Below are 23,077 nucleotides of genomic sequence, written 5' to 3'. Positions count from 1 at the left end.
GACAGAAATGCAATATAATATACATAACTATGTTTTCTGTTGTGTATAAAGAACTTACATTAATAACTGTTTTATGTGTCTTAAAATGAGCCATTTCTATCTACATACACCCTTACAGAGAAGTCATTTTGCACCGCTATGTTTCTACGGTAGCCCTAATTGGACAAACTTCTCTTCAGAGAACTAGCTACTCTCTGCTGTCTCAGACGACAACATCTTTGTCCTGTGTGGGCCACCGTAGCTTCTCTAAGTGGTTTAAAAGGGAGGGGTGAACGGTGGGTGGATGCAATTCATAATCTCACCACTAGATGCTGTTAAAACTTACACACTGCACCTTTAAAATCTGAGATGACTAAGAAAACTACACAAATAAATAAATATATATATTTAAAAGTTCTCCATCATGTCCTGAACAGGAAACAAACAGTGTTAAAAGTGTTAAGGGTGGGAAGGGCTTCTTCAGGCCTGGACAAAATTAAGCCAACATGCAGATTTACTGCAAGAAAACACCTAATTAAATCACAAACAAGTGAGAAGAGGTGCATCATCAGCGCCACACTGTGTATTATACAGAATCATGCAGCCTTTCATATATTACCATCAGGGCTTGACATTAACGTTTTAACGCAAGTGGTTTTCCAAAGCTACTAGCCACTCAGCATTTTCACTGGCGACAATTTTGACCAATATCATGGGGAAAAACTGCCATATAGATATTTTTAATACTATCTAATAATTTGGCAGTAGGATTATTAGGCTGCTGTCACTTTAAGACCTGATGCACGGATCCATTATACCGTTACACATGCGTTTTCTTTCTCAACCGTTTACGGGTACTTAAAACAGAACTGACTGTGTTTACGTGAGTACTCAACAAGAGCGGCATTGACATTATTTTGTGTGTTAGTAATTGAATTTTGAGTTGTTCTAATTAGTACTAAGTGACCACAAAATCTGCAGGAATGAGTAAAATTGTGCACAATACGAGCGATCCCAGTAACAATATTCATCCGAAGCAAATGAAGCGAGTGCGTGAGGAGAGGAGGGTGTGTGTGTCACTCACTGTCAGAGAGAGAGAGAGAGAGAGAGAGAGAGAGAGAGAGAGAGAGAGAGAGAGAGAGAGAGAGAGAGAGAGAGAGAGAGAGAGAGAGAGAGAGAAAGAAAGAGAGAAGCTGATATTGTGCTTATTCTGTGGAAAATGAGTATTTGAAGCATTTCAGATATTTCAGTATTGATACATATTAAAAATCAATATTTTTCTATATAATAGAAAATTATATAGAACTTATATATATAGAACTGCACTTTGTCTATTATTTCAGGTGCCGTTTTAAAAGACTACAATTGAAAAATGTATATATTGTTTATAAAATTCATCCCGTAAAAATGGCTAGTAGTAGCTGAAATACACACGGCGGGTGTTAATGTCAATCCCTGATTACCATCATATCCAAACACGCATGCACAACTGCATGGACAGAGAGAAAATAAAAGGGGAGGCTTTACATAAAATAAATCACATTTTCCATCCATGACTCTCATCCATGAATCTTCCTGACTTCCATTTTACTTGGGCCACATCACTGAAAACAGGACTTTCAGCTCTTATGAAATGAAGTTTGATGTAGTATATAGAAATACTGCAGGTATATTCACAAATCATCATGGCACTGGCGCCAGAAAACATATGACACTCATTTACACACTAAAAAGCCTGTGCAGTATTACCTCATTTCAGATGCAAAGAGACTAAGACTATATTGCATTTCCATATTTGAAAAATTATTTGTTTAGAGGTCTGAAAATAACCGTGAGAATGGAAAATGGTTATAGAAAAACTGTATTATGGCTGGATTTGGTGCAGGAAAACATTAACTAACATTAGAAAGGTATTTCAAGTGTTCATATTTTACACTTTTACAGCATTTTATTTGTCCTTGTCCTTAGATAATTAGATTTATTTACACTACTGTTCTGGAAAGAAGTCTCTTCTGCTCACCAAGGCTGCATATATTTGATCTAAAGCAAAAACAGATAAAGCAAAAACAGTAATATTGTGAAATATTATTACAATTAAAAAAATAACTGTTTCTATATAAATATATATTGTAAAACATATTTTATTTCTGTGATCAAAGCTGAATTTTCAGCATCATTACTCCAGTCTTCAGTGTCACATGATCCTTCAGAAATCATTCTCATATGATGATTTGCTGCTCAGGATTCTTTGGTTAATAGAAAGTTCAAAAGCATTTTTAAAAATATATTATTATATATTACTGACCACAAACTTTTGAACATTAGTGTATGAATAAAAGACATGAAAACGAAAAGGGCAAAAAAAAAAAAACTCTGGATCCTGTGAAATTACTATGGTACAGTTCTTCCCTGTACATTCCCCCCTAAACAATAACAGACACTTCAACCCTATAAAGAGATGGAGGAGAAGAGAGGAGGGTTAGGTCACTCTGAAGCGATGCAGTGTTAACAGGACATACAAGAGCCTGAGAATGACAGAGAGAGGGCAATTCTCACCAAACCTCTTCCATACGCTCCTTGCCTCTGTGGTACAGGAGGAGAAATTAACTTCAAATCCTAGTAGTGTAAAACCTAATGAGATTTCTAACTAGAATGCATTTGAAGGCATCATCGGCTTGACATAAAGGCTCTGTTTAAGGCCAAATTCTATGGACACATTCAAAGAATCCCAGAATGCAGTTTGGCATTGAAAGGAGTTGAAAGGAATATAAAAGACTGCATGCACTACTGAAAATACTCCATTAAAAGTAGAAGAGTTTCCAACTAACTCCCACCTATGTAGACACTCACTAGATTTCTGGAGCAGAGCATTCTGGTGCTAAACCTGAAACTATGCTTGATATTTGCACAACTTTAATAGGACACTATATTGCTGTTTACTCATCTGGGTAATTTGCACTAGTCCTCACAGTTGGGTAGCTTGTTTAATCTGCTGTGTTTACAAATGCTGCTGTAATGAGTTAGGAATCAATCAAGAAACATTTCACCAAACATTTCTGTTTACTGGACGACCAGAGGAATTTTAGAGAGAAAAACAACACGGTTTTCCAGAAACGTCAAGAAAGTGGATCCACACTAATGCATCTGACCCTAAAAGAGGTACGTGTTGAGAGCCAGAAAAAACAGTAACTGAGAGAAGACTGTAGAGATGTGTTCTTCGTGTGGTAGTATGTGTTGTCTAACCTGCAGTGGTGCCTTCTAGTGGCCAACCAGAATCCTCTCTCACAGCCGTAGCACTGAGCAGCCAGATGGTCCGGGTACCACCGGGTCACCTGCAATAAATACTGAGCTCTAAATAAAAGTGCCTAATGAAGACCTAAAACACCACATAAAATGGCATTTCACTCTGTATTAAACGTAATAATAAAGTAATTAGATGTATTTTTGAAACATTGATGGAATGTTAAGAAAACACTCCATTTCTTTAGACAAGTAATTAGGACAAATTTAATGTCATAATCTCCTTAAAGTCAGTAGTAATATTATCGTAAATTCTATACCCTCAAATAATCTTGTGCACTACAGTTCAAAAGTGTCAGTAAGCTTTATTTTTTAATTTGATCAAATTTATCAAAAGTGATAGGAAAGAAATTCATAATGTAAAAGAGATTTCTAATTCTAATAAAAGCTGTTTGTTTGAACTGTCCATTCATCAAATAATCCTAGAAAATAATTGCACAAAATATTGATAATAGTCAGCATATTGAATGAAGGATAATGTGACACTGAACACTGGAGTAATTATGCTGAAAATTCAGCTTTGCGTTTATAATAAATTACATTTTGATATATTTAAATTTATGCAGTTATTTTCAACTGCAAAGATATTTCACAAACGTACTATTTTTACAGTATTTCTGATCAAATAAATTAAGCCTTGGTGAACATAAGACTACTTTCAAAAACATTGAAAAAACTTACCGACCTTATATTCTTTCTCCATACACCGGTGCAACAAATCCAAAGTCTTTCTAGTACAATCACAGTCATATAAACAAAACAAAGATTAAAGGTAGGGTAGGCATTTTTTTATAAACACTTTTTGTTACACTGTTTGAAACTCTTTACATCCTGATAGCAACCAATAATAGAAGTGGTCTAAATATTAAAACATGCACATATCTCTTCTGTGGATGTCTCAGGCCTATAAAATGTTCGTGCAATCATTGTATTAGTTCTGTCAGCCTATGTATTTGCATACTTTCGCGCACCTGCTCGCGCAGACATCACGTCATCAGCGCGGACATAATGCTGTGTAGAGCTGTAGAGACAGTCACTGAGTGCCGCAAACAGCAACCTTTTACAGTTTTTCCTGAACCAAAACAACAAGCTTGTGCTACGTTCACACCGTGTTGTAACTGTAATAACGAGATGGCAATCCGTGACGCACTGAGCTGTTCACATCCTCAGACTCAGATTTATGTATTTCTATATCAACACTATCAATTCTGAAATAATAATAATAATAATAATAATTCATTACATTTATATAGCGCTTTTCTAGACACCCAAAGCGCTTGAAATGTATCTGCAGCAGTCAAGTGGTCCAAGTCAGAGCTCTATTAGGTGTTTATGTTCATTATTATTGTAATATGTGCTTTGAGACATGAGGTAGTTTAACGTGACGCTTTGCAGACTCTGATCTGGCTGTGCTCATTCATGTGTTTTGGAGGAGGCGTAGCTTTGGAGAGCGTACTCAAGGGAGGGTGGGCTCTTATGCTTTCAAATCTAGCTTGCTTTTGCTAGCCTCTACATAATTGCCTTCCCTACCTTTAAAATAAATACAGTCATCCTAGTTTAACTGTGTACCTCAGTGTCCTGCTTGTCCACCTGCTCCCAGCTGGCCTCAGAAAAGAGTTCAGTGCTGCAGCGGGACAGACAGTTGGGCTCCAGGTTGAAGTCGGAGTCTGCGATTGAGGTCTAACAGAGAGATGGGGGAAAAAATCTTAACCATCAAACATGTCTGAAAAACACAAACCCAAACCATGTGAGAAGAACAAAACATGACATGTTTTGTTAAAAACATGGCATGTTTTGTTAAAAACATGTGCACTGCTCACCACTTCATCTCCTATGTCTCCATTGAGTCGCAGCATCCCAGTAGCCTGATGGCTCTCCAGACGGCTCCAGAGCTCCTGTACCTGTCTCTTCAGTGCTTCCACCTCCAGCTGGTGACCCGCTTCGATCTGCCGCAGCCTCTGCTGTACGGCGTCCGTGTGCAGGGTCAACCCGTCATCATCGAGATGGTTCCGGGCTGAAGGGGGCTCGGGAGGGCTGAAGCTCGGCCGGCCCAGAAATCCCAAATGCAGGCAGCGATGGTGGGAGCAGGCGCCCCGTGCGTGGAGGGTCAGCGAGCCACAGCTGGCGATTGACACCTGCCGGCTGAGTGTGGCCCGTTCCCCGTTTGTGCGTGGTGTGGAGGGTTCAGGGTCGGGGGAGTCTCCGTTACACACCGAGTGGAGGAGGTCAGTGGAGGGCGGAAAGGCACTGAGAGATGGCCGTTTAGGGGTGTTGTTTAAAGTCCTGGGAGCGCCTTGTGGGTTGACTGCTGCACGGAGACCCTGTTTGAGGCACGACGATTCAGCGAGGGATTTGAGAGGAGGCGGAATACATAAGGGTGCCAGACTCTCCGGCCGAATGCCCACATCCTCCGTGAGTGTCTCGGTGGAGCTCTCCAAAAGAGAAAGACGTTGCTCAACGACTTCTCGTCCTGGTGGTCTCTCGACTCCATGGCCGTTACTCAGAGTCCTGAGGCCATTGGGAGGGAAATTAGTCATGCTACAAGAAGGGTTGTGTTCTTGTATGATGCATTTCTCAAGGGCTACTTCCTCTGAGTCTTGGCTTCCCGAGGCATCCTGGCTGAGAGCAGAAGACGCGTCAGAATTACTATCTTCTGAACAATGTCCATTGACATTTCCATCTCCAAGGCTTTTAGCTTTGCTCTCCTGAGCATCATCAATACCACTGCTGCTCTCTTCTGAATGTGCAGCATCATCACTCTGTCCGTTACTGCGGTCTGTCTTTGCTTCTCTGCGGCTGTCTGGAGCAGACTCGTCTTTTGTAGCTTCCTGGAGAATGTTCTCCATTTGGCCCATAGCCACACCAACTGTCAGCTCCGCCTCGTCAACCCCCTCCATCATTGGCAATCTGATATCCCCAAGCCCCTCCCCATTCTCTGTTCCCTCACTGGGCAATGTTCCCATAATCCCCACCACGGTCTGTCCGTTGACCCTCTCGTCTGGATCTGGAGATCCAGCACCTTCAGCCCCTGTCCCAATGTTGATCTCCAGAGATCTGCGATGATCCTGCCATTTTTCATTCAAACTGGGGTCGCTGGAACGTCGATTGGAGGTCAGAGGGTTTCCAACTTCACAAGCGCTAGGCAAGTTATCAAACGAGCGGGTTTTAGGACGCCTGTGGGCAGAATACAAAACGTAAACAAGTCAATAACAAATTTACATTTACTATGTATATCTAAACTTACCCAGACACTTACTGTATACAGTAAGTACTAGCAGAAAACTCCTACTTTACCTGTGTACATTCAGTACATTTTGCTATTACAGCATTTACTATATAGCAAATCTCAGCTGCATTATTGTTTATATTGTTTACAAAAATGTAAACTGTATTATTGCACAGCTCTCTATATATTAAGCTTGGATGTATATTATATCCGACTTTGGGCCCTATCTTGCACCCAGCGCAATTGACTTTATACACTGCCGCATGTGTCATTCCTATTTTGCACCCGCGCAAAGCGCGCTTTTCCCTCCACAGAAGCGCGTCGCTAAACTAGTGAATGAACTTGCGCTCCTTGGGCGGTTCAGCGCAAAAAAGGAGGCGTGTTCCGGCGCAAACAATCCCTGGTGCTATTTTGCTGTTCCATTAAACAGTTGGCCAGAAAAAACCTAGTCTAAAGTCAGTGGCACGTTGTTCATTATGCTATTTTAAGGGCGCATGCTTGACCATAATGTATAGCGTGCACAACGCGCATACACTTTGCTCATGAAATCTACACAGATGCAACAGTTATTTTTGCAAATCATAAATTGTTACACTAAAAAAATATTAACACATTGTGGTGTGCCACGAAGATGTGGAAAAAATAGGCATAAATCTAGCTTACAAATTATTCAGGATAATTGTAGTAATTAGTGATCAGACCTGTGGCAATAGTGGCAAGACATACATGTATATAAGGACATCTGACAAATTGGTTTGTCCGTCAAGGAAAAAAAAACCAGGAAAAAAAAAAAATCGACTGAAAAACTGAAAAAACTGTTTAACCGACGCTATTTTGGGTGGGTTTCTTCCATCCCCATACAACACAACTTCTCTGTCTTTCACTGCTCTTACGAAAGGAAAATATATTTACCAATATATTTCTTGAAATATATTTTAATATATTGTACATATATGGAATAATATATTGATGGTATTATAAAATATATTATATATTCATGTAATATATTGCAAAATATACCAATGATTGCCGCTTTCAATATATTGCAATATATTGAAAAATATAAATATTAATTCCCATATATGTGAATCTATTGCCTAATTTTCAATATAGGGCCTACTGCAATATATTTTTGTTTCGTTAGGGCTGCTCTTACAAGAACATCAGTCTCCTCGGCTGTGAACCGCTCCTGGCGTGCGCCTGGTAAATACGCCATAATAATAGCGATCCATAATGGAACTTGCGCACCTGCTTTTAAAGGGAATGTTGGATGCCGCTCTGATTGGTTTATTCACGTTATGCCCAAACCACACCTATGAATAATGAAGCTACTTCAGACCAACCCATTTTAGATTTGTGCCGGGCGCAAGAGCCATTTATCCCGCCGGGAAAATAGCAACAGCGCCGAGACCCGCCCACAAAGTTACTTACGCTTTGCGCTTTGACACTTGCGTTTCAGATCGTTAAAATAGGGCCCTTTATCTGCATACTAGCCATAAATGCACATAAATCGATATATACTATATAGCACATCTCAACCGTTTGATAGCTTGTATCATTGCCAAATGTAAACTACATTTTCACCCAGCTTTAATTTGGTAAATGCAACTATAAAGGCATGAAGATATTATAAACATTAACATCATGATTCGCTATATAAATACATTTTACTACTATCATTTGAAGTATTGCAGTGTGAAAAACATTTTGCTAGCAATTAACATTAACCAATTACCTGCCCAGGGGCTGGTCCTCAGGGTTGGCACCAGGTGCGGGGTAGGGGGCACAGGAGTCATCTGAAGGAGTTGTGGGTGAAGAGCTGGGAAGGTAAACTGCTGTCCATAACAAGAGATTGCGTACGTGACACACAGGATGAAGCACCTAAAAGAAACAAGAAGAAATACAATATAAATTGATGTTTGATGCGATGATCAAGCGTATTATTAGTTCTGACAGGTCACGTTAGTCATGCTCGACTCTCAGCTAATCCACATCTACCAACAGGAATCTCAGCATCCACATATATGTTATCACATTGACGCACCAACAGTGTTGTTATCGTTAACTAAAACAACAAGCTATTAAAGGGATCCCCTGGTGTTGAGACTTGTATGGCTTAATATAACATAAATGATGTCTCTTACTGAATTATGTAGTAGAAAACCCATGAAAGATCTACGTTATTTTAAAAATCGATTTTATATTTGGACCATGGGCGGCGCCATTTTGTTTGCGTTCTAGGTTGATGACGTAGAGTGGTTGAACTCCTCAATCAGCTGGCATTACCCGTAGCTATTTTTACCACAACGCAACTCGAAAATTGTTTCAGAGTTAAACAAAACCAATGAATTCCTTTGTAATTATACTTAAAACACACTCAAAAGCCCCGTTTCCACCAAAATTACCCGGAACAATTTGTACCAGGAACTTTTTTACAGGAACTTTTCTCCCCCCCCAGACCTGCAGCTGTCTGCGTTTCGACCGCGATAAAGTTCCGAGAAGATTAGGCAAATTAGTCCGGTGATGTAGGACTGCACGCGACTGTTCCTCCAAGCCAGTGACGGACAAGGGCTGTCACTTTTTATTCGATATTCGAATATGCATTCGAAGATGACGTGAAATATCGAACTATAAATAAACTATCCGGTTTTTAAAGTGCCATGTAGCGGAATTTTTTTTTTACTGTCGGTGCGTTTACATGGAGCACTGTAATCAGTTTAAAAGTCCAATCTGCAGGAAAATGCTCCATATAAACACCTCAATCGTAATAAAAATGCCCAAACTGAATGAAATTGTAATCGTTTTGAGATGGGTGGATAAATCTTTTCATGAATCGATCAAACGAAACATTTCACCATGTAAATGACCTGACCGGATTACTTTTGAGTGTGCGTCCTTATGTGACAACAGCGCGCGCCCCACTGAAGAGCACACGTCGTGCTCATGCACCAAGCATGTTGACAAGAGAGGAAAATACATTTTTCTGAGGGATAATCTTTTTATTTCATAAGAAGTTATGAAGATAATGTTGGCATAATGACACTGTCCCTAAGCCGTAAGCAAACAATCAACTTCTTCAACTGCGCCTGACATTAGAATTAATTTTTTCTGAGATGATTATTACACTTTACAACAAATGAATAGCTTTTATAAAACCGTATAAGTCCTGGTGGCCGTTGAGAGTTGCTATGGCATCCGTAAACACATTCCAGCTGCTGGAGATGACGGCGTTGTAGATAATTGAATACATTCGAATGCCTTGCTTGATATTTGATATCCGTTCGAATTAGATTTTTTTCAAAAATGACAGCCCTAGCGGACAGTAATCATTTTTGTGTGTACCGATTGAAAGATTTAGTGGATTTAGTTATTATAAGCTATTTATTTGTTTAAATAATCATCTCAGAAAAAATAATAATTCTTCTGTCAGGCGCAGTTAAAGTAAAAAACTGCCTGGGGCAATATACGCTGTGTCATTACTCCAACATTATCTTCATTATCTTATAACTTACGAAATAAAAAGTTAACCCCTCAGAAAAATTAACTTTCCTCTCTTGTCAACATGAGCGCGGCGTGTAAGACTTTTAAAAATGCCGAGTTGAACCTAAATGCTGCCTGAGCTAAACCAATAAGCATGTTCAGCGCCCAAGTCCCGCCCTCGAAAGTTCCTGAACTTTGAAAAAGTACTACCCCGCGAGCAGGGCCGTTTGGAGGGGGAAATATTTACCCGGAACTTCATTTATACCCTGGTTCCTGCGGTCTAAACACACGAAGTACCACCCAAAGTTCCTAGTTCCTGGGTAAAGTTCCTGTGGTGGAAACGGGGCTAAACATACATGTGCACACAAACTCACCTACACAAGTCACAAACAGATCGGCGGGCGCGCACACGACAGGCTCTGTCTCAATCGAGATGTTGGGCTGCTCAGTCTCCACGACAGGGGCTGAATCTGAAATCGACCCTATACCCTTAAATAGGGCCTTATTTGAAGGGACGGACATTTGTAGTGTTGTCCGACACCATAGTGGACATGTTCGAGTGCAGTCTCACGTTCCACCGCAATAACGAGTAAAGATTTACAAACAGCTGTCCGACTTCACGCACTCAAACATACATGTGCACACAAACTCTCTCTCTCACAAAGACTCACACACACCCCAACAGATCGGCGCGAACACACACACACACACACACACACACCCCAACAGATCGGCGCGAACACACACACCCCAACAGATCGGCGCGAACACACACACACACGCACGCACTGCGCGCGCATACATAACCCTCAATCTATTCCCTGTGTTGATATCCTGTTCAACACATCCTGTTCCCTAGATAGACTGTTGATAGTAGATTAACTATAATGCCTAATGTGACCAGCAGAGGGAAATATCTAGGTAGGACGATGGGATAAAGTAACGTGAGGAAGAGAGGCAGGATGTTTTGGTGATGATGCATGCGATTGAGACAGAGCAGTCAGGTGTGTGTGTGCGCGCCCGCCGATCTGTTTGTGACTTGTGTTGGTGAGTTTGTGTGCACATGTATGTTTGAGTGTGTTTTAAGTACAATTACAAAGCAATTCATTTGTTTTGTTTAACTCTGAAACAATTTTCGAGTTGCGTTGTGGTAAAAATAGCTACGGGTAACGCCAGCTGATTGAGGAGTTCAACCACTCTACGTCATCAACCTAAAACGCAAACAAAATGGCGCCGCCCATGGTCCAAATATAAAATCGATTTTTTAAATAACGTAGATCTTTCATGGGTTTTCTACCACATAATTCAGTAAGAGACATCATTTATGTTATATTAAGCCATACAAGTCTCAACACCATGGGATCCCTTTAAAAATAAATTTACATTAACTGCAATCAAATAAAATAATTTAGTTTAATTTAAAGTACTAAAATACTTAAAACTGAAATAAAAAAATCAATAAAAAGTAAATAGATCATAAACAGTTTTTTTTTTTTACAAAGATGTACACATTAAATGAAACTTTAACTAAAATAAATATGTAAAATAATTCAAAATAAATATTAATACAGTATAACAATGTTCTTCAAATAACTGCCCACCAACAGGGTTAGAACAGGGATAGGTTTGTTAGGGCAGTGTGAACTAGTCCTAAGGAACAGAAAAAGAAAGGAAACAGCAGTTCTGGGTCTCTTGAGTATTAAGAGAGGAATGCAAGCATGCGTTCTGAAGTCAGTAAACCTTCATGTTTACAAACTACATAAAGGTCAAGATAAACTTTAAAAAAAAGAGGTTTGAATTATTAAAAGGCAGCCGAGGGCTGTTAGGAAAGAGAGAAAAAAAGTTGCATGAACATATATTTGTACCTACTTCACTTAACAGAAGTCTGAATTTCAGAGTGCACATTTCCTTTTTTATATATTTTAGGAAAACGTATAAAATAAATGTTTAACATATGAACATTTTTCAACTTTAGTAATTATATTATACACTACTGCTTCATTTAAAAAGTTACAAAAGTTTTCTGGTTTGTTTCCATTAAATTATTACATATTAAAATAGAAAAACAAAATGGACAACTGCAAATAGTAAGAAATCAATTGTGAGCATCAAATCATCATATGAGAATGATTTCTGAAGGATCATGTGACTCTGAAGACTGGAGTAATGATGATATAAATTCAGCTTTGATCACAGAAACATATTAAAATAGAAAACAGTTTCTTTAAACTGCAAGAGCATTTTAACACTTACTGTTTTGACTCTTTTTAATCAAATAAATGATGAGTAGAACAGACGTCTTTAAAAAAAAAAACGTATTGACAACAAACTTTTGAAAGTTAGTGTATGTGGGAGGCTGGCAATTAATTTAAATTAATTATTTTATAATTAATACACATGCAAAATCAAGCAACTTTGTGGAATATTTGCACTTAAAAATTTACTTGTGACAGCAAGATTATTTAAAAACTTTAAATAATACTAAAGCCATCAAAATCTATTATATCATTGGCATCAGCTATTGAAAACCTCATATTCGTCCACCACTAGACAAGAAGAGTAAATGTTTATAAGAGAGAGAAGCAGGTGACGTACGGTCTCTGAATGAGAGGAGTACAGCATGTTTCTGAAGGAGCGTTTGGCGGCTCTGAGGAGAGACCACACGGAGCAGGTTCTTTCCTGGATGTGTCTGTCCTCTCTCTCCTTCCCGCTGTTACACAGGAACGTCCCAAACAGACACGAGTATGTGTGCTGCACAAGCTTCACCTGAACACACACACAACCGAAAGAATTCAGAGCTAGATCAACAAATAGTTAAACTAAAGTACAAGAAACATAAAGAGAGTAGAGCATGGCGCTAGCAACGCCAAGGTCATGGGTTCGATTCCCAGGGAAAGCAAGAACTGACAAAAATGTAAAATATGTACCTTAAAATGCAATGCAAGTCACTTTGGATAAATGTATAAATGTAAATGTAAATAAAGGCTTGCACCCATTTTCACCCACCAGAAAGGCTTCGTTAAATTCAAAGGAACATGGGAATTGTCTTTGGAGTTGATGCACACAGTCTAACCACTGCAGGAAGACGGGACATCTCTCGTTTAAGTCTTCCGCGTTCTCTCCGTGACCACAGCGGTCTGCGAACTTGTGACCAAAGTCCAACCACTCGGTCTCAACCAGCACCTGAAAACCCTGAAAGTGGACAGGAGAGTTTCCGATTAAATAATATTAAAAGTTTTTACAATGAAAACATTCTTAAGAAAAAAAATTATTCTTAGCTGCTAGTTTCTTCTAGAGCCCGACCGATATGGGTTTTTGGGGGCCGACGTCTATACCAATATTAGGGAGTATAAACTATTTGGATATTCTTTATGTGTACATTATAGTATAGTACCAGCCAAAAGTTTGGATACACTTTCCCATTGGTGTCCAAACTTAATATAAATATAAATATAAATATAAATATATATATATATATATATATACACACACACACACCATCTATATAAATACGTTGTACATAAATACAACAGTACAAACATACAATTGAAAAAACTGTAGTTTAAACAAATTTATCGTAGTCTAAACTACATTTTCAGGTAGGCTTCAGAAATAGTAATCAAATGTCAAATATCACTTAATAGTCTTTACTGTATAAATAAAGATTAACCATTATTAAAGTTATTCAGTCAAGAGCAGTGAGTGATTTTTTTTGTCTTTTGTTATCTAGTCTTTAGAAAACGCTTCCCTGCCATTGCTGATTTCTGTGTTTTCACTGTTATATGGAAAGGGGCGTGATTGCACATCTCCTGATCAAAACACAGGCGAAGAAGAAGCAGAAATACACAATCTCATATAAGATGATGCATATGTAAAATAACGCAATCTAAACATTAAACAGCATATTAATAAAAACGGCTATGTTATTAATTGAAATGTCGACCCAGGACTGTGAAGCTTTGAGGTATTGATGGACTCGATCTGTTACTCCATCTGTGTTTTGATAAACAATCTGAATCCCATCTGTATGCAAGTTAAAAACATATTTGTTAAAAACTTAATTTTCTCAGCTTTTTCCTTAAAATTTAGCTTTTTTTAAAGAAACTTACCCACATTCAAGTGTTGATTAAAAAGAATGCATGAAGCTAGAATGAAACAGAGGCTCTTCTTTCTTTTGATATATTGCATGTTCAGATATTCTTACGAGATATTCTGTGGGCCATGAAACTTAAATCTGCGACACGCTCTTATCGGCCAATAAAAAATGGCAGACCGATAAATCGGTCGGGCTCTAGCATTAAATACACGACACCAAGTGATACCCCTGTCAGTCACAACAAAAATACTCTGCGCACTTAATATAACAACTATGGTAATCTGGCAATAAGACAGGCTAACAAGTCTTTAGCAAATCCCACCTGTCAATCAAATAACACCAAAGCCTGTAATTTTCTTCTTAAGAAAATAATTGAGAACTTCTAAAGATTTTTTCAAGAATTGCAACATTCTTACAAACTCCTTAGAATCTATCTTAAGAATTTTCTTTACTTCTTCCTTAAGAAGGTTTTCCTAAATACAGCCCCTGGTATTTTTTAAACATCTTCAAAGCAACAACATGTATTCAACATCAGAAAATTAGATATTAATGTTTAAAATACAGTTATATGCCTCCTCCAGTGCTTAAGATGACTAATGCACCTCCTGAGATCTGGATCCCCAACTAGATTCATGGACTTCAGTTGTATATCAAGTTTTCCATTTACTATTGTGAAAAAAATCAAATGTGGCTTGATAAAATGCAGCAGCAACCATGACAAAAAAACAGGACTTTACTATAGCAGAACGACTGAATATTGTTTCATCTGTGAATCTATGTTAACCACCAGCTTCAAGCTTGGGCAACATTACAAATATTTTTACATTCCCTCTAAGCCATTGTCTATGTAAACATGTTCTTGTGAGCATTTCAAACCACAGGATTTAAAATAAGCCCATGTGGATTTTTCTAGCATGTGATATAGCTTTCAAATTCCTCTCGTAATAATTCAAATTTTTGTTCATTATAGCAGAGCTCACCTCAATGGTGCGGTAATATGGGTCCAGCAGGACTTTGGCCAGCGCCACTATCTGAGGGGTGCGATCCCAGCCATCTGAGCAGTGCACCAGTACGGGCCTGTGGTCCCGGTCCACGGCGTTCACAACGAGCAGAGACGCCTTGAGCAGGAGGGACAGATGCTGCAGCCACTTTGTGCTCTCCAGAGCAGATAGCCAGCTAAAGACACAGCAGAACTCACCATTACACACTTGTATACATCTAATGAATTGTTGAAGTGAAGAAAAAAAATCAGTACCATCTACCTATTTAAGGTTATATTATACAAGGTTTCTTGCACCAAAAACAGTCATAATACTTAATGTTAAAGAATGAGTGAAAGACTGAGCCATGAACGAAGTTCTGGTGTTCACAAATCACCAACATTCCCCATGGATTTACTGTAGTAACACCACATGGTATTGTGGAGGAAATATATATATTTTTTAATTTTATTTGCCCTTACATGATTCATCTCAGGGTTCGTACCTTTTCAGAGTAAAATTCAAAGACTTTAAAGTGTTTCACACTTTTTCCGGAACCTAAAAGCCTTAAATATTATCAGATTTTAAAATGATTTATTTTTAATGTGATAATTTGTAACACTAAAAGTTGAAATGTGTAGCTTTCTTTGTAAAAAAAATATTACACAAAGTGGCAAACAAGCACTTTTATATATAAATAAAAACATACATGAAATGACCACTATAACCAGTAGATGGAGGCAGAGGAGCACTTATTGCCTTATTAGACATTTCCACTAGTACGAGAAAAAAGTAGGAAGTCAGTCTCACGAAAAAAAAAAAAATCTTCAAATTGTGACTGAATTACACAGAAAACAAGTAAAGAGCACTCCTTTTAGTTCAGTGTGATACTTTAGAAGACCAATAGTACATAAGTGTAGAATATTTACATTTTCCCTATAAAAACTTTTGGTTTTTGCACATTACTGTTGTTAATAAAACTTAATTTGATCTTCATATCAATTCAAGCTCAGTGCAACACTGTTACAATTCCCAGTAAACAAACATATAATATTATTAGTAACTGCACTTATAAACAAAACAATAGTAATTTTATGCTTAAATAAACTTTATGATACATTTTGGCACTGCTCTCAATTGTTAGTCTGGAGCCCTGGTAGTGTAAATGTGTGAAATCAGATGTTAATGAGCTCATGGATTTGATGTCCAATGAATGAAGTTGTTTTTTTAGGTTAGTTTCAATAAATGTGCTAGGCAGAAACAGAAAAAGCTCTGAGATGTGTCTATTACAGTATGTCTGCATACTAAAAACCTGTTTCCCATCAAATGTTATATTAGTGAAACAAAAACAGCTTTATGCACATCAGGAAAACAACGTTCAAATCTTAATGGAAAACTGAGAGAAGGACTCAAGTGTGGTTGGGAAGTGGTCAATAATCATTATAAAAGTTTTTCAACATGGTCAAAAGCTGCCAAAGTAAACCGACATTAGCCAAAGAAACACAGGTAACCGGAGGAGACATTCAAATAATCATTCCTCCAAGGAATAAATCAGAATCATGTTTAAAGGGAAATATCACTTTGTATGAATATTACTACCTCATGCAGATAGACATTTACAATCAGAATAAATCAAAGGAGGGAATTGGATTTTATCCCCCCTCTCAACAATTCATGTCTGTTGCCTAGAAACGCAGCTCTTGCTCACAGTTTATATTAGTGACTAAAAGGAGAAAGAGAGAGAATGAAAGAAACAGAAAGAAAGGCACTTGGAAGACTTGCTGTTGACTTCACAACAAATGTATGTGTGGAAAAGGCACGGATGGAAAAGGAAGCAAATACGAGCCAGCACTGGAAATCACAGGCAGATGTGTTGCCAGGGAAATAACAATAGGCGGAAAAAAGAGGCGCTATTGAAGAAACGAAAGCACTAAAGTGCTTCTGCATTAGAACTAAACCAATTAGCTTAAATAAACATTTGATTTAAAGCAAAGAAGCTTTTGTTGACCAGTGTTATTAAAGTATTAGTTATATACCATTATAGTATTTATCAATATTTTGAATTACTTTGATTTTTATATTTTCAGTTTCAAAAATAGATTTAGCAATTTTGTTGTTATTGTTTTCATTAGTTTAATTAAATATATATATATATTTCTTTTTAGCTTTAGTAATTTTACGTCAACTTATCTTATTTCAGTTAGGTGTCAGGCAAAAATGTTAATTTTCATTTAAAGTTTTATGTTTATGAGTTATGAGTCATCTTTTTCAGCTGTATTTCAGTATTTTCATTAGTTTAGATTTTATTTTTTTGCAATAACAACACTGATGCTGACTACATTATTAGTCCTATATTAGATTATTCTGGCTGGAGATACAGGTTTATGATGTCACAACAGACACAAATAATAATAAACTTATATCATAAAACCTCAGCGCTCATAGTAGGTCTGTCTTGAAAAGTTTATGCTAAAGCGAAAAATCAATATCACTATTTTTGAATATTACGTTTTTACTCCAGATACAGATTAAGAGGGTAATTTTTAGTAGGCCTTAAGATTTTGAGACAGATCAATCAAGCTTAATTTATTTGAACAGGCTGACAGTACTGAAGCATTAAACAAAGAAGCAGATGTTGCCTGGAAGACTTACTTGGCTGGATCGGGCATTTGGGTGCAGAGGAAACGCAGAGACTGGAAACTCTTGCGGATAGAATGGATGTTGGCCATACCCATAAACACCACCTCACAGTTAGGGTAGTACTCTACAGGGGAGAGCAGCACGCCATTAATGAGGGGGGTGTCTTGTTTTATTGTGATTGTTAAAAGAGCATCTATGAAAGAGTACCTGGGCATTCACACCCTCCACCTTTGGCTCTGTTGGCTACGGCAGCAGCATATGACCTGGCGTCCAGGATCAGAAGCTTTCGAGGTTGGATGGCCAGGGTCTCTACCTCTGAGCTGTTAGTCATGGATGAGTCTATAGAAAGAGACATGAGGAGGAGTTTTGATGTAAAATAAACATGTATGCATAGATCATGTCTAGGGATGTTAATGATTAATCAACGATCTATTAATTGTCAATAATATATTAAATCGTTAAAACATAACGATAATCGATCATTAAGCAGGGAAATGCACGTGCTTGTAAGTTTGCATGTGCATTGGCAGCCTTCATATATATGGGAATTCCTCTGGAATACTTTATTCTAATTGGTCAGCAGCAGCATATTTTACCAGCCAATCAAATTTGAGAGCCAAACCCATCTACTTTATAATCTGAATTATGCCTTTTTCTTTTCTAAGTGTCTATGGCTTATATAAGAACAGTATTCAGTACTGACCGAAGTCCACATCTGAGAGGTCAGCCCCGTTAGTGAACTCACGGGAGAAAGACCCGTTGGAGACGCCTTTACAGGTGCTGCTGTCCACGGCACAGGCTCTGGCGATGGACTGCACCAGGTGCTCATCATCTGCATTCCTCCAGCCCCACCAGCTGACCTCAGGCTGACCACAGCGAGCGATCACTGCCCCTGTGCTCTGGTGCCTGGGAACGAGAGGTTAAAGACCTGGAGCATTAACCTAAAGGCTCTAGGCAGTGTGTAACAATTATTCAAAAAATAAAACTATACTATAAATATTAAACATTTTTTATAAATAATATAATAGCATATAAATGATATAATACATATATAATAATAATAATATTATTATATTATATAAAACAACTTTAATTCTAGGATCCTATGAACCTGAAAAGGTACGTAATGCAGTTAAACAACTGTGAAAAGCACTTTTGAAAAAGCATTAGCTTTCTACTAATAAAACATGCTAACTATGTATTCGAAAAGATCAATGTACACTACCACCAATACCACTACCACTTACGATGTCTGAAAAAAATCATTAGGTTTTGGAGCGTTTTTTTAATTCTCCATGATTAACAGATGTGGCTGACTGACCTATAAACCACGGCCGGAATCCTCTTCCAGGAGCGGAAAGCTGCCACATTCTCCAGCTCCTTATCGGTAATCCAGGCTGGCACCAGCAACAGTTGAGGATAGCTGGAACACAACCTGGTTGCGCCAGGGGGCAAGCAGAGGGCACTGTGATCAGAGCAGGGCATCGGACTGACTGATGGCTGTCTAAAGTCATCTAATCTTGCACACGGCCCAGATGAGACCCACTGAGCGCAGCAGGATGAGGTTGAGTGTCCAGGACTGCTTAGATTGTTACGAGTTTGAGAGCGAAACACTCACTTGTACTTGTTGTTGATCTCAGATACTCTCCAGGCGTTCTGAGTGTCGAAGCCCATCCGCTCAACCTCGTTATGGAAACGTGACGTCACATGATCACCTGAAAGATAGAGGTGAGTGAGATGTTGAGATGAATCCTGAAGGTGAGAAGGAAGAGGATTTCAAAGGGAAAAAAAGTTATAGGACTGAACAAAAATTAAGATAGGTTCTTTGTATATAAATATTCAAGAGTATTTTACTTGTGGACTAGATGTTAAAATAAAATACAGAGATATCCAAGCACACATGTCAAATAGTACCTGGCCTACACAGATCTCCATGCTGCTCCTTCTCTCCGGTGTACAGATCCACGCACCACGCATGGAAGGCGAAAGAAAACAGCTCTTCTATCCGGGACGGAGGACGGACCGCTGCGCTCAGCCTCTTCAGCCACTCCTGACACTGCTCAAATGTTGAAAACTGACACCTGTCAAAACACACATTACGATCTACTGCATCAGAGAGACACATAGAAAGAGAATAAAAGAGAACATCAAATAGAGGAGGCAGAAAGACAAACTGGGCTGACCTGGATTTCTGACCAAAACTGGCTGCAAAAATGTGATTGCATCTTCAACTAAGTCACAATAATAGTCAAAGACATACTGATGACATACTGATACTGACAACAATGATAAGTATTCATAGAATTAGATAAATAGATCAGGATTCTGAATTCAACTAAACAAAATAACATGTAATTTACTAGAGGTTCTGCCAAAATGTTAATTGTTGCATTTTAATAAAATTCAATTTTAATTCAATTTTAAGTTGGTTTGAATGAATGAATGAATGAATGAATGAATGAATGAATGAATGAATGAATGAATGAATGAATGAATGAATGAATGAATGAATGAATGAAAGACTTCACTTATTCCATTACTCGATGAAACAGCATTTTTTGAATTCATTTCTTGAATGAATGATTAAATGCCACCTCCTTTTTACTTTTAAAGTTACTTGCAAAAGTCATTAGTCTATTTCGATCGCTACTGACATCATGTAGATGTGTTTATATGCAAAATATAAACTTTTATCCCAGCAGTTAGATAATATCTATTATTGTAAGTTTGTGAATCTGTTTAATATCTATACATGACAACTGATCTCTCTGAGTAAGAGGCAGCACCAAAGCAGATCTGAATGTTTGCTGTGAAGACCTCTTATATGTTAAATAACATATAATTTGATTTCTTATGTCATGGCCCTGTGCATTTCTAATAAGCAGATATATAGACTTACCTGACGACCTTACAGTCTTTGCAGGTAATGTGCAGTTGGAACATGTCCCGGCATTCGACACTTTCTATCAGCTGCAGGGGAACCTGAGAGAGGAGAGGAGAGGAGAGGAGAGGAGAGGAGAGGAGAGGAGAGGAGAGGAGAGGAGAGGAGAGGAGAGGAGAGGAGAGGAGAGGAGAGGAGAGGAGAGGAGAGGAGAGGAGAGGAGAGGAGAGGAGAGGAGAGGAGAGGAGAGGAGAGGAGAGGAGAGGAGAGGAGAGGAGAGGAGAGGAGAGGAGAGGAGAGGAGAGGAGAGGAGAGGAGAGGAGAGGAGAGGAGAGGAGAGGAAGAGGAAGAGGAAGAGGAAGAGGAAGAGGAAGAGGAAGAGGAAGAGGAAGAGGAAGAGGAAGAGGAAGAGGAAGAGGAAGAGGAAGAGGAAGAGGAAGAGGAAGAGGAAGAGGAAGGGGGAGAGGGGGAGAGAGAGAGAGAGAGAGAGAGAGAGAGAGAGAGAGAGAGAGAGAGAGAGAGAGAGAGAGAGAGAGAGAGAGAGAGAGAGAGAGAGAGAGATTATATTTTTCTATTACTAGCACTGTAAGTCTCAGCACACCACACAGAGCGACTAAACCGGAAGTCAACATTAACCCACCCGATGCTAATGATTAAATCAACCTGCTGAATCAATCACACTGAAAGTTTAGACATGGGCTTAGAGTTTACAAACACAGTTAGTGATTAGCATCTGCAGCTTATTTCAGACAAACTCATTCTTTGTTCTGCAGCTCAGGTGTCGAACGGCCTGCATGCCAATCAGCTTCAATCAAGTATGCGTGTTTATGTGTGTGTGGACAACACTGCAACAGTGCGTTTGAAAACACAGTTCCCCTCTAAGTTCTGGAACTTGCGCGTGATCTCATACGTTGATTGCATGCAAGTCACATCTGACCACGGCTCTCAAAACTGCAGCTGCAACATCATGAATACAAACAGACCGTTCTGTGGCTACTTACTGACACCTCACACGAACAATTCTGTTCACAGAGAGAGAGAGAAAGAGAGGGAGGACAGAATCACGAGTTGGACGAGTACACTGCGAGTTTTGGCTCATCTGTGATACACACATTCCTGGGCTGTGGTTTAATTTCACCATACTAATATGACCACGCCAAAACATTCCTGGGACGCTTATTAAAGAGTCAGAGAACACAAACACACATGTGAGATATTAACTAATCCGTGGGGCTGGTTAGTGAAGTTAACTGCTGAGATTTAACTACTGTCTCTAAATTTAACCCCTTTGAAGCACTAGCACTACGGCCATTAAACAAAGGGTGGCAAAGTCAGGCATGTAATCAGCTACGTTCAAAACAGGGATTTGTGATTTATTGGCTGCGTCCGAAAGCTGAAAAATGCTGCCTCTGCAGACAGGATATGTAACGAAGGTAGAAAGGCAACAAGGTACATCCGAATCCAGTGATCGTACCACAGTCTCCTGAGATCCCTTCATCTGATCAGGTTTTGAACAGCAGTGTTTCCTTCAGAGCTTTTGATACCCCACAATCTTGTGTGTTCCTTTCAATAACAGTTGAGCTAAAAAAATAAATGCAGCATCTGAAAATTGCGGTTTGTGTGTAAATGTGCGTTTTTGACCAACTTTTTGTCATTTTAAGTGAAGAATTACAATTGTACTAAATAGATAGTCGCTTGGTTATCAACAAAACCTGTTCTATTTTGTTGTATATCATTATATTCTTATGCAGCCTTAGGGCGTTTTCACACCTGAAAGTCCGCACCAAGGTTCGAACCAAAGTTTGTGTTTGGACATTTGGTTCTTTTTGGTTTGCTTTCACATTGCAGTTATGTCAGCGCAGCAAAGAACTTTACATGACGCGCTGGCGTCCTGTCGTCATCATCTATGTGGGCTGCATCTTAACATTGATTGGTTTGTTAGCGGACGTGCATCTGACGTCAGTGTGTTGTCAATTCAGCGGCTAACTTTGACAAGAATGAATGAACATACGCATCGTTGCCAATACTCTTAATATTATGGGATTACTATCTGCAGCACCAACTATACTAGAGGCAAATTCACCAAATGAACGTCCTCGTTGTGCAAACATTTTATCGGCGCCGACAGGAAAGGAGGAGCTCCTAGAAGATAGGCTTTTTAGCCAAACAGTTTTTTTATAGTTATGTTTAAATATTATAATGTTATTTTTAAATGTCATCTAGGCTATATTGATTATGAAACGTGCACAGATGTGCAATATATGTCAAAGACATTGAGTCAGAAATCATTTTGACCACTTCATTAAGATTTGTTTTGTAGAAAGCTTTGTATTTTGTATCTTAATTTGAATAAATGTTTCATCATTTGCCTGAATTTAATAAATAAGCTTAAATAAATAATATAGCAGATATCCCGTGACGGAGCGATCATTTGTGTTGCAAATTAACTGGAGCGGTCTTATAAATAAACCGAAACTCAGCATACAAGCTAGTCT

At 38.6% G+C, this 23,077-nt stretch overlaps 1 protein-coding gene across 13 annotated transcripts in view; it reads right to left on the bottom strand.

Moving 5' to 3' along the window:
* Nucleotides 1-23,077, bottom strand: part of mtmr3 (myotubularin related protein 3) — a 40,233-nt gene that overhangs the window by 1,937 nt on the left and 15,219 nt on the right. For 3 of the 13 annotated variants that reach the window (XM_067414467.1, XM_067414469.1, XM_067414468.1), the window contains 15 exons: nt 20,601-20,683; nt 19,616-19,782; nt 19,320-19,416; nt 19,023-19,136; nt 18,405-18,607; nt 17,909-18,040; nt 17,714-17,825; nt 15,062-15,257; nt 12,992-13,177; nt 12,581-12,751; nt 8,241-8,386; nt 5,100-6,453; nt 4,849-4,959; nt 3,223-3,311; nt 1,966-2,019 (listed from right to left, as the gene is read on the bottom strand). In XM_067414467.1, coding sequence (XP_067270568.1) covers nt 1,966-2,019; nt 3,223-3,311; nt 4,849-4,959; nt 5,100-6,453; nt 8,241-8,386; nt 12,581-12,751; nt 12,992-13,177; nt 15,062-15,257; nt 17,714-17,825; nt 17,909-18,040; nt 18,405-18,607; nt 19,023-19,136; nt 19,320-19,416; nt 19,616-19,782; nt 20,601-20,683 — 3,215 coding nt within the window. Of the gene's footprint in view, nt 1-1,965; nt 2,020-2,535; nt 2,563-3,222; nt 3,312-3,960; nt 4,011-4,848; nt 4,960-5,099; nt 6,454-8,240; nt 8,387-12,580; nt 12,752-12,991; nt 13,178-15,061; nt 15,258-17,713; nt 17,826-17,908; nt 18,041-18,404; nt 18,608-19,022; nt 19,137-19,319; nt 19,417-19,615; nt 19,783-20,600; nt 20,684-23,077 lie in introns of those variants that run through there. The other 10 variants (XR_010897601.1, XR_010897602.1, XM_067414472.1 and 7 more) reach the window with 10 other exon arrangements.

This window comes from Pseudorasbora parva, chromosome 13 (assembly GCF_024679245.1).
Source record: "Pseudorasbora parva isolate DD20220531a chromosome 13, ASM2467924v1, whole genome shotgun sequence".
NCBI lineage: Eukaryota > Metazoa > Chordata > Actinopteri > Cypriniformes > Gobionidae > Pseudorasbora > Pseudorasbora parva.
The sequence above is the reverse complement of the archived record's forward strand: the minus strand, read 5'-3'. Positions and strand labels throughout refer to the sequence as shown.